At 64.9% G+C, this 16,616-nt stretch overlaps 1 protein-coding gene across 1 annotated transcript in view; it reads left to right on the plus strand.

Annotated features, from left to right (window-relative positions):
* The first annotated feature begins 294 nt into the window (after window positions 1–294).
* Window positions 295–16,616, plus strand: part of PIEZO1 (piezo type mechanosensitive ion channel component 1 (Er blood group)) — a 53,579-nt gene continuing 37,257 nt past the window's right edge. Inside the window, exon 1 of the mRNA XM_081217725.1 lies at window positions 295–676. Within this exon, the coding sequence (XP_081073851.1) occupies window positions 613–676 (64 nt within the window). The 5' untranslated portion in view covers window positions 295–612. The remainder of the gene's footprint in view (window positions 677–16,616) is intronic.

Genomic DNA, 16,616 nt, shown 5'->3' on the forward strand with positions numbered 1-16,616 from the left:
ACCGCCGGGGGAGAAGCGGCCCCCGCCCGCCCCCACGCGACTCCGAGCGGCAGCGCCAAGGCTGTTGAGGGTGGAGGTCTTCTCGGGGAGTGCGCCGCACGGGGGTCTCCGGTCCCCGCTTTCCGGTCCCGGCCGGGAGGGCTCGTGGGGGGCGCGGGCGTCACGGAGCGGCGGAGGGGTTGCCGGGGCGTGCCGGGCCGTCGGGGAGGCGCGGGGGCGGGCACGCCGGGAGGGCGGGGGCCGAGCTTATAAAGGCCGGCGGGCGGGCTGAGGGAGGAGGGAGCCGCTGAGCCGCGTCCTTTCCTGCTCGGCTTCCGCGAGCCGCCAAGAGCCGTGCGCTGCGCTCCGCCGCGGGGCAGAGCTGACACCGGAGCGAGCGCGGGCCCCAGCCGTCGGCACCGGCGGGGCGCGGCGGGCCCCGGCCCTAGGAGGAGGACCAGGAGGGCGCGGAGGCGCTCGTGTCCCCACCGACCAGCCGGGGTCCTGGCCACTGCGCGCGGCACGTGCGGCGACCCGCCCTGTGCGCCATGCGCCGGCCGCGGCTCCCCAGCGCCGCCCTTTAGCGCCGCGGCGGCCGAGCGACCCCGGACCGGCCCCGCGGGCCCCTCGGGCATGGAGCCGCACGTGCTCGGCGCCGTCCTCTACTGGCTGCTGCTGCCCTTCGCTCTCCTGGCCGGTGAGTGTGGGCGTGCGCGGCGGGCTCTGGTCTGGGACGGGTCTGCGTCCCCGCTCCCGGTTTCCGGCCCGGCCGCTCAGCGAGGCTGGCGGGGCGAGGACCGTGCGCGGGCGGGCGGGCGGGCGCGGAGCTTCCCCGGGACGCGCGCGGCCCTGGGCGCCCGCATTCCAGAAGCATGAGAGCGCCGGGGAGGCCGGGGCCCCGTCCCAGCGCCAGGCTGGGAGGGCGGCGGCGGGGTGGCGGGCAGATGGCACCCGGGCGCCCACAGGGGCGGGCGACGAGCGACCCCCGGAGAGGGCGGCTCGTGCCTACGCCCTGGGCGCTGAGAGTAGGGGCACGAGGGTAGGGGAATGTCGGCCCCTATGGGACGGGGCTGGGGCGTCGGTGAGGGGGGCACGAATCTCTTTCTCTTTCGTGTTTAAAAAAAAAACAAACTCAAATTTGCATCACGACTTCCTGACCAATCTGGGAGAAGGCGGGCTTCCTGCCTGGAGCTGTTGAATCTGGAGCCTCCGGAGGCTCTAACGTCGTTGTGCCCTGGGCTCGGCCCCCCTCACTCTTGCCCTTCCCGTCCCCACCCCACAGCCGGACTAGGGCAGGCCCATGCTCTGGAAAACATAGTTGGGGTTCCTCCCTGCCGCCCTGGTGTCCTGGCTTACTCCGCTGGGCTCTAGTGCCGCGAGAGGGGCGGGGCAGGCTGTGCCCTGGGCTGGGGGAGGGAATGCCCCGCAGAAGGCTCTGGTCTTGGTGTCAGAGCTGAGGGTCCGGAACCCTGGCGTGAGTGTCCGCTGCTTGCCGTGTCATCGGTGCCTCTTCCTGAAAGCTCGTAGTTGTGGTTCTCGTTGCTCCATGGCCCCTCCCCTCTGCGCCCCTCCTGGCCTCCCTGTGCCCAGGGCAGAGCGCCCGAGACTCATTTCACCCCTCACACGCCAGCCCTTGGCCCTCAGCTCCCTCCGCTGGGGCTGTCTCTACTGGGTGTGAGCTGGAAAGCGGTCTGATTAAATTAATTCGCGGAAACATGGAATGGTTTGCAACGTGAGTCTGCCTGGTGGGTGAAAATTTGTCCGACCATGTTGGGTGTTGGTGTTTTTATGCTGGAAAGCCTTTCCAGAGCCTCTGAAATCACTCCAGGTGGAATCTGCCAACTTCTGTTATAGGTAGGAGCGGGCTCCAGTGGGCCAGGAATGTGGGACCCAGAGCAGCCTGCACTCGGCTCCCAGACAGTGTTTTGATTTGTAGCAGAGAAAGGTGGTGAGACTTGGGAAAGTTTTCAGGACAGGAATCAATGAAAACCATTGAGGTCGGGGAGGAGGGTCTGAGTCAGCCTCGTACAGACAGGACAGTCCAGGATGTGCCCGGGAGTGCGCGGGGTCCGCCGGCCTTTCTCCTCGTGCCTCTGGAGAGTAGACGTTAACAGGCTCGCAGAACGGACCCAGCTGGAGGTCTGGTTCAGGAGCTGGTAAGCTTCTCAGAGGAGCAGGTTGGCGTCGGACGGCCCGTAGCACACCTGCAGCCCCTTAGGCTGTGAAGCCGGGAGGGGGATTGGGTAGGCCTGCTTGGTGGGCGCTCGCTCTGCTCCTGAAGGGCGCACCGCCCCACGTGGCGCAGTCTCCTCATTCAGGGTCAGTGGACTTTTTCTGTGATGGGCTGGATAGTAAATATTTTCACATCACGAGCTTTTCTGGTATTATTTCCAACGATTAAAAAATGTAAAACACCACTCCTAGCTTGTGAGCTATAGCAGAACAAGTGGTGGAGCCAGGCGCAGCCCCAGGGCCAGAGTTCGTTGACCCCGAGAATTAATCTGTGTTCTTCGGGCTGCTGCCTGTAACCCAAGTGTGTGATTTGAGGGAGGGGAGGGGAGGTCTCTTGGCCTCTGGATGCAGAGGGGCCATTAGCTCAGGGTTCCCACCTGGGCTATATTGGAGTCACCTGAGAGCTTTTCACATCCTGATGAATAATTCTTTGTGCTCAGCTTTCCTCTAAAAGTTGGCTCAGCTTTCCTGTAAATCTGAAACTGTCCCCAAAATGAAGTCTGTTAATTAAAACCCTGATACCCTGGCCATGCCCCCCGTGGATTCTGTGTCTGGGTGCGGGGCTTGGCCCTCCATATTTTTTCTTGAGCTTTGTGGGAGGGTGATGTCTAGCGGGCCAGGAGCCCTGCGCAGTGACACCTGAGAGGCTGGAGGCCGGCTCTCGGGTCGGGCGTGGGCGGCTCCTGAGGGAGCTGCTGTGCTGCTGGCTTCTGAGCGCCCCTGGCTCTGTGACGAGCTTTGGTAGAGTTGGTTAGTTCTGCGGTGTTTCCCAGTGAGTGGTCGGTGCTGGATGAGGCCGTCAGAGGGTATTGGTCAGACCTGTGCCTGTGCTGGCTCAGGCAGCGGCCACAGTCAGGGTTTGGGTCATCCTGGGGTGCCCCTTGCCCCCCCAAATCCCACTTCCACCTCGTCACAGCAGAGACTCCCCAGCCCCCCCCACCCCCCCGGGAAGGGTGACGGCCTTCGACGTCTCACCTGTGGTCCCTGCAGCCCTGGGGGTCAGGACCCAGAGCTGGAAGGTTCTAGAGAGACGTCAGGACATAACACTTTGTGATTCCCATGGAACGGGCCCCGCCCCGCACGCAACTCTTGACCGAACGGGCCTCCCAAAAGCAACACTGTAGCCCAAAGGCAGGTGGTTAGAAGGCAGTAACTGTATGACTGACAGGGAAATACGTGCAGGGCGGCAACATGGCTTCCGCCTGCGGGATGGATGGGGCTCCGGCCTCGTGGACACACCCACTGCACGCCAGCGTCGTCACCTGCGCCAGCCTGATTGTCACTGCCGTGTCACCGTTTAGAATGGGGACACTTCCTCCTTTTCATCGTGTTTTCACCGTCACCGTCTTAACACCGCTGTGAGGCTGGCAGGAAGGCAGTGGGAAGACGGAGGCCTGGGAGAGCGCGGGGCCCTGGTAGAAACCCAGGCCTGAGGGTCCCTCCCAGCCCCCTGGTGGTGACACCCCGCTAGGCCCTCAGGCTGGCAGTGAGCCTGGGGCCGTCCCTTTCCGGGGCCCCCAGAGCTGAGGCTAGGTCTCGCTTTCATCTGCCGCCTTCCGGGGGAGACTCGGCCTTCTGCAGCCCCTCCGAGGACTGAAAAAGTCACAGGACTCAGGTGCCTGGTTGACGGGACCCGAGGGCTCAGTGTGCGTGATCAGGGAAGGGGCTGGGGTTGGCCCAGGAGCCGAGGACGGGTCATCTGTGGTCATCTTGCAGGTGGCCATCCCACCAGCGGCCCAGCGGGAAGGGTACTGGGGGGCGGGGGGTGACAAGCATCTCAGATCCTGTCCCCGGGGCTGCTTCCTGGGCGGTGTCTTTCCCTCCGACACTTTCGGTGCTCAAAGATGGAGAGGGAAAGGGGACACAACTGCTCTGTGCACAGATTCTGCTGTGAGCGCAGCTGCAGGGGACTGCCTTCTGTGGCAGGGCCCCTACAGGGGTCGAGGGTATCCCCTGCCCTCCCCCCGCCCCACCAGCACCGTCTTTAGGGCCCAGTGTGAGCTGCCTCCTACAGGAAGCCACTTTTGACCACCGTGGTCCTCAGGAATCCTCTTTTCCTTAGAATTCAATGAAGTCTTGGTCTTTGTTATCTGTTTTAGAAATATATGACTTTTTTTATTTAGATTTTTTTGTTTGTAGACTTTTTTCCTCTGGTTACCAAAGCAATTTCATTCTTCCTCATGACGCTGACTCCAGGAGTTTCAGAAGTGGGTCAGAGGCCGCTGTGTCTGCTGTGCAGCGGCTGGAGCCTGAGGCTGTCTTGCGGGGGGGGGGGGGTCGATGCTCTGCATGTGACCTCTGCCCCACTCCTGACCTTTGAACCCCTCTGAGTTGAGTTAAGCCTGTTTTCTGGATGAGGAACCTGGGGCTTGGGGGACTAGAACGCAGGTGAGAAAGGATGAATCTGGAGGTGAAATCTTTTCCTTCTCAGGGCAGGTGAGTCCCACACCTGCTGGTGGGGTGGGAGAACCTGGGGTGGGAGGTCTCAGGGAGGAGGGAGGGAGGCTGGCCTTGCTGGAGGGGCTTGTGGGTGGCACCAGCATCTGTCCCGCTCTGAACCTGCCAGGCCCTCACCCCTCTGTCGGGGCCTCAGTTTCCTTGCCTGTAAACGAGACGATAAAAGCTTAAAGGCCGATCCCAGGTTTCTGATCTCTTGGTCCCTGGACGGGGCAGGGCGGGACAGTCCTGGGGGGCCGAGTGGAAGAGCCGCCCACCACCAGGTCCTGATTGTGCAGAGCTGCCCACCGACCACACGCCGTTTCCAGGCGGGAAGTCATGGTGTCCAGAGCCACCGTGCGTGACACCCGCCTGCTCAGATTCCTGTGCTCACGTGGGACGTTTCCCCAAGTTCATTCAAGCGTTCTCTCACCCAGGTCTCGTGGGACAGTGCTCCGGGCAGGCGCCTAGGTTCTGGTTCAGGGCCAGTGACTGTGGGCATGGGAGGGGCTGGGCCCATTCTCCTCTCTAATGGAGGCCGAGGTTTCCTTGGCTGTAAAGCGAGGTGTGGGTCCCCCACAGCTCCCGGCGTCTTGGTTCTGTAAGTGCCTTTGCCGTGTTTATTCACGCTGAGCTGAGCCCAGATGGGAAAGAAACACAGTGCAGCCAGTGACGCTATACAGAACAAGGTCCAGGCTGGGCAGGGCTTGGGGGGAGGTGGGCACCCAGCAAGACTGGTCTGCTGGTGGGCGAGAAGTTGTCAGCCAGGCCGGGGAGGGGGCAGGATGGCAGATCCAAGGCTCCAGACCAGTGCAGCCCCCCAGGGTCGGACCGTCTGTGGAAGGAGACGAACAGGTGGCCTGGTAGCTGGGGGGGCTCCCATCCCCTAGTGGTGGCCAGTCGGAGGGGTTGGGTTGGGGTGGAGAGGGCAGGGCAGTGCCCAGTGAACAGCCGGGGCCAGAGGGACCTGAGGCTTGACCCCCCTGTCCCCATTTTGATTCTTTAATTTAGTGTTAATTACACAAGTAATGTATGAATACTTGTCATAAAACAGTGAAGTTTTGGGTCAGATGAGATTAAGTTCCTTCTTTAATCCTTTCTTCCTGTCCTCAGAAGGAAGGCCCTGGTCAGTGGCTGGGGCCCAAGGTTGCTGTGTCCCCACCTGTGAGGTTAGGTGGCTGCGGGTCTTTGGGGCCACGGCAGCACCCCCACCCACCCTGACACGTGTGAGAGTGTTTCTTGGGGTGGCCCGGGGTCAGCAGCCTCTGCCCTGGAGAGGAGCCCGCAAGGCTGGGGCCCGGCGCTGCAGGCAGCCCTGCAGAAGCCGCCGACTGCGATGGGCATCGCCCGGCCCAGCCCAGCCGCCCGGTGCTGCCAGGGCACCCTTAGGCCGACGTGCGTGGCCCGCGCTTCCCTGCGCCGTCTCGGGCCTTTGCCGAGTGGGGCGGGTCAATTTTTCTAGTGTGTTTTAATAACATAATTATAGGGAGTATTTTTAGTTGCCTGTAACAGCCGACTGTTTACCAGGCTCCGACCTGCGCGCTGTTTTTCTCCGCGAGTATATATAGCCAGGCCTCTTCTCCTTCCCCGGGGTCAGGCTAAAGAGGGACCGTGGCCACCTCAGCTGCCTCCTGTGGTTTCCTTTGCCAGCGAACGGGCAGCTGAACCGGGCCCAGCGGCTTCCGCAGAGCGGGAGGGGTCTGGGGGCTGCTGTCCTTGAGAGCAGGTGGGGGGCCGGGGTGGGCGGGGCCTCCGTCCTGGGCTCCTAACCGCTGACCGCGTGGCGGGACGTGTCCCATGCAGGGAGCTGAGGCGGGAGGGACGCTCCTCTCTGGCCGCATCCAGGCCCGGCTCCGACCCCGACAGTGCCCAGGTGTGCTGGCCAGGCCCGTCCCCCCAGCTCTCCTCACCTCCCGTGGATCCTCTGGGGAAAACAAAAGAACACAACTGCTATGCGCACAGATCCCTTGGGCCTGCAGGAGCAGCCAGCGGCCCGTGATTGTGGCCCGGACTGTGGCTGGGTCTGGATGGGCACAGCAGGAAGGGACACAGCCTGGCTCCCAGGCAGGGGCCTCCGAGCAGGAGCCCCACCGGCCTCAGGCCTGGGCCTCGGTCTCTCTCACCTCCTGGAACTGCCAGGGCCTCTGACCTGTGGCTGCCCCCAGTCACACTCCAGCCTCCCCTCGGGGTCCCAGGGTCCTGTTCTGCCTCCAGTCCCCCTCCCTCCCTCTCATTCACTTCATTTCTGATTATGGTTAAAACACCATTTGAAACAACACGTCATCATAACAGCATTAACGGGAGCTTTTCAAAGGGAAACTCGGCCGTCTGCGCCACTGCCCCCAGCTCAGCTGTTTCATCCTCCCCTCCCCGTCGGTGGCCAGGGATCGTAGTGACCACGGGACACGCCCAGGAGCTCTGAGGGGCTTTGTGCCACGTGGACCTGTCTCCCCTGCTGGGGAGGGATTGTCCCTGGGCTGCTTCACGGAGGGGCAGGTCACTGTCACTGCCGAGGCCCCGGTCCCCGTGTGCCGGTGTGGGTCGCCGGTGCTGACTGTCCTCTCCAGCTGGCCGCCACGTGGGCACACAGCGCTGCATCGTTTCTCTACCTCCGTGTCCCCCCGTCCCCCAGCCCCCTGCAGCCTCCACCCATGGTCACAAGCATCACCCCCCGGCCTGGATAGACAGGGGCCTCGGCACACCCAGCCCCAGGCTTCTGGCTCTGCGTCCAGATGCATCCCACAGCCACGTGGCCTTCCCGGGACATCCGAGAGCTGCCCACTGCCCACGGGGCCGCCTCAGGACTAGCCTCCACTCACTTTCCGGCCTGCTGCCAACAGCACATTTGCTCCTGAGAGGGGGGCACTAGTGGCTTTTCCACATCACGGATGAGCACCCCAGGGGCAGAGTTCTCGCCCGTGACACTCCTGCCTCCCGGGAGCCCCGCCCCCACTCGTGTCAGTGTCTGGGGTGCCCCCCCCCGCAGTTCCTCTGGCTACACCTCCTCCTCCACCAACCTCCAGCTTCCATCTGGTCTCCCAAGTCCCCGAGCTTGTCCTCGCCCCAGAACCCGCCGGCTGTCTCCCTGCCACCACCTCCTGTGGCTGCCCTCCTCCCAGACACTCGGTCACTCTGCCGCCTTCTACGCGTCACTCGCTCGGCAAACCTGTCTGGAGAACCTGCCTGTGCCAGGCCCTGCTGTAGGCTCTGGGGTCCCGACACAGCCCCCGGGGGAGGACGGCACAGTCCACGCGTAGAGTTTTCCACTGAGGCGTCAGGCACTCAGAGTAAAGGGTCGGACCTTACGTGTTCTGTCTGGTGGGTTGACAGCCAGGCACATCTGTCCACCTCCCCACACGCGATGGAGAATGTTTCTGCCCTCCCGCTCAGCCCCCTCGACTCTGACTTCTTTCCCCAGGGCAGTTCTGCCTGCGCTGGGGGGTCCGTGCTCGAGGGACCACGGGGGTGTGTACTTGTGCGTCTGCTGCCTCCACGCCTTCACATCTCTGGGGTGTGACTCTGTGTGCTGTGGCCCCTTCTTTCTGGTGCTAAGGTCCCCTGAACGCACTGCCACGTTTGCTTATCCGATCACCTGTTGGGCCTGGCGAGTGGGCACGAGGCTGCTGGCCGCGTGGCGTCTCTGCGGACACGCACTTGAATTTCGTTCACTTCTGGCCGTGGGGTCGCTGCGTCACGGGCATCGCGTGTTCACTGCAAGGAAACTTCGATCTGTCCTCCTGGTTGTCGTTTAGGGGACGCTCCAGGGTGCTGCACCCTCGCCGCACGTGGTGTTGGCCTCTGAGTTTTGCTGGTTTGGGGCGTGCAGTGGCGTCTCCTGCGACTCCAGTCTCTGTTCCCCTGAGCCGATGATGTGTCAAGTACCTTGGACATCTTCTCTGGCACATACATGCCTCTAAGACGCTTTCACCCATTAAAAAATATTGGACTGTTTGTCTTTGTTTCTGGCTCTGGGGGTTTGTCGTGGACTCGGGGTTGTAAGCTCTTTATCACCTGTTTGTACCACACGTGCTTTTCCTGCCTGTGGCTTACGATCCTAAGTGTGTTCTTTATGGTGTCCAGTTAAGAGCTAATCATCTTCTTTATGGTGTCCAGTTAAGAGCAGGTGTTTTTGATTCAAAGTCCTGTGAGCTCGGACGCTTCTGGCTAGGACGTCCTCTCCTGTGCCCCCGAGCTGGCAGCTGTGACCACGTGCCTGGATCACGGGGTCTCTGAGTGTTTCCTGGTGGGTGGGCCGCTCCGCTCGCTGGGCTGGGCCTTCCCACTTCCTCCCCGCCCGTCCCGTCCCATCCCCCCACCCCCACCCCCGGCTGCCTGCCCCTCCCGTCCTGTCCCCTCCCGTCCCGTCCCCCCTCCCCCCTGCCCGGCCTCTGCCGGCTCTCAGATCTCCTCTGGGGCCTCTGTCCCGCTGTCTGCAGGCTCTTGTCCTGGTGTCACTCCTGCAGGGGGACCGTCACTCTGCCCTTCCACGTGACCTCCCCTGGGCTGCCTGTTGAATGAAGCGGGTTCCTTTCAGCCGCTGCAGAGATGGTCCCAGCCTCCAGACCCCCGTTCCTGTGGTTCCCAGGGACGCAGTGACCACCTCTGTGCTCACCTGCTTTCTCTTCTGAGTGTTCCCCTCAGGATAAGCTCCCCGGAGTCAGACCCCGAGTCCCAGGACAGGACAGGCTCGCTGTCGGACGCACACCTGGTACTTGAGCAAATGCAGCCTCCCCCAAGTGGGCACAGCCAGGCCCTGGCGTGTAGCGTCCTGTGTGACCCTCCCGGGAGGTCTGTGCGGTCTCCCCGGCGGACGAGCCGCCTGCGGTCCTCGGGGCCTGTCCGCGTCCAGGCCGGCTCCCTCCTCTCTCCTGCGGCCGGCTCAGCTTAGCACACGCTCACACACTCAGCTCGACAGACACACGCTTGGCCCGTGTCTCCACTCCATGCGGGAGGCACCCGCCTGGGTCTTCTCCACCCTTGCTGGCGGGGTGGTGCCTCTTTGTCCCTCGGCCCTTGTCTCCTCGTCACTGTCACTACAGCTTGGCCACTGCCCGGTCCTGTGTGTGGGAAGTGGACAGAGGCAGAGGCTGTGACAAGCGGGCACTGCCCAAGGCCCCGCGGGTGCCGAGCCCTGCCTGTGACACCCCCTTCCCGCCGCAGGAACGCCCCACACCTTATCAGCAGGTGCACACCGTCCCAGCCGGGGAGCGATGGCCGGGCTGGGCCCTAATCTCTGGAGGTCAGGAGCGGGGTGACACAGGGACAGTGGCCTGAGGCTCCATAAGGGCCCAGGAATGGCACTCAGGGGCCCGTCGGGAGGGCAGCCTTGCCCTGTGACCCTGGTGGGGTCCTCTCCTGCCCCCGAATCCTTGTCCTGGCAAAGGGGCAGATCACGTGACCCCAGAAGGATGGGATTAGCACTGAAGCAGCGCTGCCACGTCGTCTGGCCTGGAAGCAGCTCCCCTCGGGGTCCTGGACACTGGGGATGGCGGTGGGCTCTGGGTCCTATGTCCCTGTGTCCCCGCTCAGGAAGCCAGGGACGCCAGGCGCAGGATGGCCGGGCCCTCCTCTTCCCCTGGAGGTGGCTCCGCGGCCCCGTCGGGCCTTCCGCCGCTCTCCCACCTGACTCTAGCCCTCTTAGGATCTGGGGCCTCCGGGGGGTGGCCTTCCTTCCCGTCCTGTCCCATCCCGTCCCATCCCGGGTTGCAGGTGGAGACACTGCAGCTGAGGGGCCGCTGGGCAGGCTTGCGTGGCCACGCAGGGAGGGAGGGAGCCTGTGCTCCGCTCCCCAGGCGGCTTCCCTCCCGCCTCACCCTCCACCCGTCCACCTTTCTTCTTGGAGCGAGACCCCTCTTTCCCCTCCCCGTCGCCTCCTTTGCCCCGTAAACTGGGTGGGCCACCACCCTGGGAGGGCTGTGCTGTGCCCCTGTCTGCCGCGCTCCTTGGGAGAGCGAGGGATGAAGGGCTGGAGGCCGAGAGTGGCTTGCAGGGGTGGGCAGGAGGGCACTCTCCTCGGGGGGCCCACGCGGAGTTGAGCCCAGTTGGGAGGAGACCCCAGGCCCTCAAGGGCCAGAACGGGCACGAGGCAGATGGAGGGTAACCCTCCAGAGGAGGCTGCGGGAAGCTTCCGGGCTCACGGGCTCCATCGCATTCCAGAGCCGGGGCGGGCCTGCTTGTGTCTTCCGGAGGCATTGGAGGCCTGCAGGGGGCTGGGGGGCGCTGAGCCTGCTACTACGCCAGGCGCCCTGCCTTCCCCGGGGCCTCTCTGCACCCCCGTCGTCTTAATCTCTAGCTGTGAGATGAGCACCTGCCCTGCTTGGCCTTGTGGCCCTCGGGGTGACCCTCCAGGTGACGCGGGTGAAATACTTTGTAAAGTCGCCCTGAGTGCGAGGCGGCCGTGCTGCTGCTCCCACACCTCTGGGCGCATTTCGGGAAGCCTGGCCACCCAGCACGTTAATCAAGGCACCCTAAAGCCCTGGGACACGGTGGTGGCCTCACCAGGGGGGAACCTGGGGCAGAGTTGTCAGTGGCTTGGTATCGTCGAGAGCTGAGGTGGCGGGCGGCAGCGTGAGGACACCTTGCTCAGGTGAGCACAGCGGCTGGAACCTGCCAGGTCTGGCTGAGTCATGGCGGCTGGGCGCTCCCGCAGGACAGCAGCACCGCATGGCCGAGCCTGAGCTGCTGGCAGGAAGGAAGTGGCGGGGCAGATGCGCGGCCTGGGGCCCTGGGCGTTGGCCGTTTCCTGGTGCCCCCCAAGGAGTCCCGTCTGACTCGGCCTGGCCTCTGAGGCGGTGGCACAGAGAATCGGAGCCAAGAGAAGCTGAGCCAGTTCCAGGCCCCCAGCTGGAAAGCACAGGAACCAGGAGCCAGGTGGGCCGCGACCCGTCCAGGGAGGCTGGGCGTGTGGTTGGCATCGGGGCACACAGGGACGGGATGCTCTGGGCATCAGGTTCCTGCTGGGGCTCCCGTGGGATCCGTCACAGCGTGTGAGGGTGGAATCGTGTGTGTGGCTGTCAGAAGGGCCCCCAGCCAGGGGGCGTGTCTGCATGGGGGGGACATCCCTGGCCTCGGGAGCCCCTCCGGGTAGAGGGACACTTGGGCGGGGCACGGGGAGCGGGTTTCTGTGGGCCTGCTGGGCGCCAGGGGGCCCTCACTGGTCTCCCGGCATCGGCTGCGGTAGCTGGACGAGGCGCGGGAACCCTGCGGCCTGTCCGTGTGTAGCGAGGACGCCTGGGGGCCTCCTCCCCTGAGGTGACCAGAGCCTGCACGTTCCCAGAGGCTCAGCCCTGACCCTTGGGAGCAGCGGTGGGAGGTGTGCTGAGGCCTGGGTCTGGTCCCAGGGCCCCCGGGCTGTGGGCAGGTGGCCTCGGGCTGAGCACAGGCCGGGCCTCAGGTGGGCGGCCACAAGCGCTCTCCCTGTCCCCACTCGGCTGTGGAGGACCCACGAGCCAGCCGCTGCGGCGTATGGGCTTGCTGTCCCTGCATCACGGGGCGGGGGAGGGGGGACGCAGAGCCTGAGTCCTGTGGCCACAGGCTGCCGGGCCCAGGAACGCGTCCTCTCAGTTCGGGGCGTCCCTGGCACGTTGTGACCTGCCCGTTGTGGGCGGCAGCCCCGAGCTCACAGCTACCCCGGTGCCCATGGCCGGGGCCTTCTGGGAGCGGGGCCGACTGAGACTGGGGCGGTGGACGGGGGCTGCCCGCTTGCTCTTCGCTGCCGGGAAGGGTCGCTGGGTCCTGGCCGCCCCCGGGGAGTGGAGCTGGCCAGGAGGGAGGGCACCGGCTCCGCCTCGAGCCTCGTGGGGGCCTGTTCGTCATGGTGCTCGGGACCCCCACGGACGTCTGCCGCTTGCTTTGCTGTCAGGAACCGGATTGGTTTTCCAGAAATGCTGGATGTGGTGGGTGAGAGGCAGTTTTTGCCGCCCCTCTTTTTCCAGGCACTGAACGTATGGCTTCGGCCGGGACGGCCCGTCCCCACCTGCCCGCGCCCTCTGCTCTTAAGTGGCCCCTCCCACTCTCGTCTGGGAAGCTGACCCCATCACCAGGGGCCAGTGGGGACACTCCCGCCACGTGGTCCGGGAGCCGGACGGGTTGGGGGCGTGCCTCGAGGGTTGCTCTGGGTCTGCGATGCTGGCCCGAGCCTGGGTGATGGCCTGGCCTTGGCCCCTTCCCCGGCAGCATGGACCCTCAGGGGCTCGAGCCTCCGTCTGGAGGGTCCATCACCCGCAGGAGGTGGTAGAGAGCTAGGCCGGGGCTGAGGGGCAGGGCTGCTGTGTGCGGGGAGGGGTGTGCGCCGCGCAGCTAGTTTAGGGAAGAGGCCGGTGGTGCTGGAGCCATGGGCACGGCTGGGGGTCCCGTCAGGGAGCGTGGGTTTGTTCCGCGGGTGACGGAGCTGAGCTCCATCCCGAGAGGACCACGGGAGGGGGCCGCTGCTTCCTGGCTGCAGGGGAGAGGCTGCCCCGTAGTGCAAGGCCCGGCTCTGTCACTCGCTGCCTGAGTGGCCTTGGCTTGTGGCCTGCGGGGACCCCCCTCCCCCGGCACAGTCCCTGCTCCGTGCGCCGACAGCTCCGGGCGGCCAGCCTGGGCAGGGCGGCTGGGTCTGTGCTGGTGCCCTGGCTGAGGGCTGATGGCACTGTGCCGGCGGGATCTGAGAGCGGCGGGTGGAGGCGGGCAGGGTTCCGGCGACACCCGTTCCCCCTGCCCCAGCCCCTCTCGGCAGGCTCAGAGACCGGGCCTCAGGACGTTTCAAAGCGGATTTAAGAGGGGACAAAGCCCCAGACCCGCTTAGTCCTGTCGGGTGGGCTGCCGGGGGACCCTGGGTTGTGGTCTCCTGGGAGTCAGGAGGGGCCGGGCCAGGCTCACGGGAGCCCGGGCGAGGGTGGCACCTACGTGGCGGACATGGGGCTAAGCCCGGGGTGCCCGAGGCTGCTTTTGTAATCTTCGCAGCCCAACAGGCCACAGCTGCAGGCCTGGATGCCCCCTTGGAAATGACCCCAGGTAGAAAATCCAGAGCCCAGAAGTGGCTCTTTCCTGGAAGGATATCCTGAAATTCATGAGCGTTTTTTCTCAAGGAGGGGAGAGGAGTCCTGGGGAGGTGAGCAAAGGCCACTGCAGCTGGTGGGTGACGTTTAATCTGGTAAAACAGGCGCTGGCGGGAGAAACGTGTGAGAGCCGAACCACGGTAACAGGAGGAGAACTTGCTTGCTAATTATTTCTGTGCTTCTCTGCATCTAAAAAAATTCTGAAAAGGAAGAAAAGGAGAGTGAACATTCTATGAGTGGGTCAAGCAACCTTTCCTGCCAAGGGGAAACAGCGGCCCACTCCCGGCTTGATGGAGCCGGAGTTCAGCCTGGGGTGCACCCTGCCACCGCCCCCCGCCGTCTTGCCCCTGGGAGTGGATGCTCAGAGTGGCATGCGCTGCATCCCTGCTCCAGGGGATGGTGTCTGTTGGCGGGGGCGGTGGGGGCAGGCTGAGCCGCCCTGCCCAGGCTGGTTGTTACAGGAGCAGACAGTGTTGATGTTTCCCTCGGTCACCACGCACTTGTTGAGTTTCCAGAGCCCGTGTGGGGCCCCCGACACCCTTTCTGCCCCAGCCCTACAGCCACCTGGGCCCAGACCTCAGCGGCGGGCGGGCCAGCCTGCCGTCCACAGTGCAGGAGCCTGAAAGCAGGGGGACCAGCCAGGGTTCTCCAGAGGAACAGCCAGTAAGAGATGGATAGATAGGTATGGTGTCTTACAGAGCCGCCTATATACGAGAAGGAGAGAGGGAGGGAGAGAGAGAGGGAGGGAGAAGATTTGTTTTAAGGAACTGGCTCGCGCCATTGTGAGACCAGTCTGAACTTTGCAAGGAGCCCAGCAGGCTGGAAATCTGGGCAAGCCTTCATGTTGCAATCTGGAGTCCAAATTTTGAAGGAGCTGGAGAATTCCTTCTTCCCTGGGGGCCTCAGACTTTGCTGTAAGGCTTTCCTCCAATTGGCCGCACCTTTGGGAGGGTGTCCACCGTCCTCCAGTGCCTGCTGGACGTGGAAATCCCATCTAAGGCTGACTGAACAGGCTGACACGGGATGAAGCTCCACGCTGGCCTGAGGGCCCCTCACAGAAGCTCCCTGCCAGCCTGCCACTTGGGGAAAGCAAGGCTGGGTGTGCTGGTGGGCACGTGATGTCTCTGGTCACACCGCCAAGCTCTCGGGCAGCCCCCTGACCTCAGTGCCCTCACCCGAGTGAAGAGAGCAGACAGGTTCTCCAAGGGTGGGGCCGCCCCCGCTGCTCCCTGCCGTCGGCACCCGCTCCGTCCCACGTTTGTGGGGCGCCTTCCGGGGTCAGCGCTGTGCTGGGGCGGGCGTCTGCCGGGGAGCAAGATGGTGGTGGGGCAGGGGCCCATCAATGTCCCCTTTCTCCCAAGGGGCCCTGACACTGTCTCCTGCTGACACACACGGATGACCAGAGCCTCCTTCCTAAACCCCCAGGCGGGGACGCCCTCCCTGCCCCAGCTCCCGTGTCCCTGGGGAGGGCAGGGCTCTGAAGGGGCCTGCGGACCCACCCCCGCCTGCCAGCCAGAGGTGGCCCGGTGGCATTCCTCCCCTCCCTAGGTGCTGGGAAGGGCCCTGGAGAGCGGGGCGGGCTGTGACCAGGCTCTGGGGCTGTTTGCACGATCCAGACCAGACAGACAGAGGGACTCGGGGTGCTGCGGGCCAGCTGAGTCACAGGGTGGGGCTCTGGGGCAGCGCCCCACCCTCCAGTCCCAGGCCAGAGCTGGCGGCGGGCACCCACGTTTGGAAGGGTGACCCTGGCCTCGGTGGCTGCTGGAAGGTGACGCAGCCCGGGCTCTTCAGAAGCCCCGTGGCCTCGGCCCGGCTGCCGCGGGCCGGCCTTAAAGCGGACACCGCCTCCAGGTGGAGGGGGGTGGGTGCAGGACGCGGGGGAAGGCAGGTCGTTGTCCCCCCACAGGAGGTCCGGGTGGCACTGTCGGGCCCGGCTGCGGCAGGGGTCCCACGAATAATCATCTTGCCGCTCCTTCTAAGCTGGGAGGGCCGCGCACCTGCTTCCTTCCAGGCCCAGGTAGCCTTCCGTCGGCAGGGCACGTCCGCCAGGGACGCGTCACAGCACGCGGGTCTGGGCAAGCCTGGGATCTGTGTCGCCGCCAGATCCACAGGGGACGCCGACGGGGTGGCCTGGGAACCCCGCTAGGAGAACCACGGGTGTGTAGGAGGGGTTACGCCGCGTCTTGTCACACGGAGAACTTTGGGGAAGATGTGTGGGCTGCTGGCTGGAGGGCCCTGGGAGGGTGCAGTCCGCGCGTACCTCCGAGCCGTGGAAGCAGCACCGGCCCCGCGCCACCCGCGGCTTCGCGTCACCTTCCGAGTCCCCTCGCGCTGCTCTGGGTGCTACGTACCTGTCCACGTCGCCCGAGGGTGCGGAGGCCCTGGACGGGGTCTGTGTGAGGGTGCTGGTGGCTGAGGCTCCCCGAGGCCCAGGTAGGCAGTGTGGGTGGCGAGGCCCGTGTCCTGGATCAGGAGGGCCCCCTCCCCCATATCCGGCGCTGTGGGCGGGGTGTCTCGAGGGGCCCCACTGTGTCGACTAGCCTGGAACTCTGCGTGGGGTGGGAGTGGTGCCCAGGCCGCTGTCCCGTCACCACGTGTGTTTCTGTCTGCGCCCCCCAGATGGGCAGCCTGTTGCAGGGCACGTGGACACTCTGGTTGTCAGGGGCCACTTGTCTGTCCCCGGGGAGCTGGGGGACGGGGGTCCGGGAAAGAGCAGGTGGAACCCGGCTGCGTGGAGCTGGTGTGCCGAGGAGCCGGTCAGGGCTCGGTCTCCGCGAGGACAGCAGGGCTCTGGAGGGCCTGATGTCCTCACGGGCACCCTGGCTGGACCCTTTGTGCCTCAGTTTCCCCGTCTGACAGATGGCCAGTAGGAGCCCCTCGCTGGCACAGAGCCCAGGGTCGAGCGTGGGTGCTCACGGGGGTGCAGTGGGG

The sequence above is a fragment of the Mesoplodon bidens genome (assembly GCF_964165515.1).
Source record: "Mesoplodon bidens genome assembly, chromosome: 18".
In the NCBI taxonomy this organism is placed as follows: domain Eukaryota; kingdom Metazoa; phylum Chordata; class Mammalia; order Artiodactyla; family Ziphiidae; genus Mesoplodon; species Mesoplodon bidens.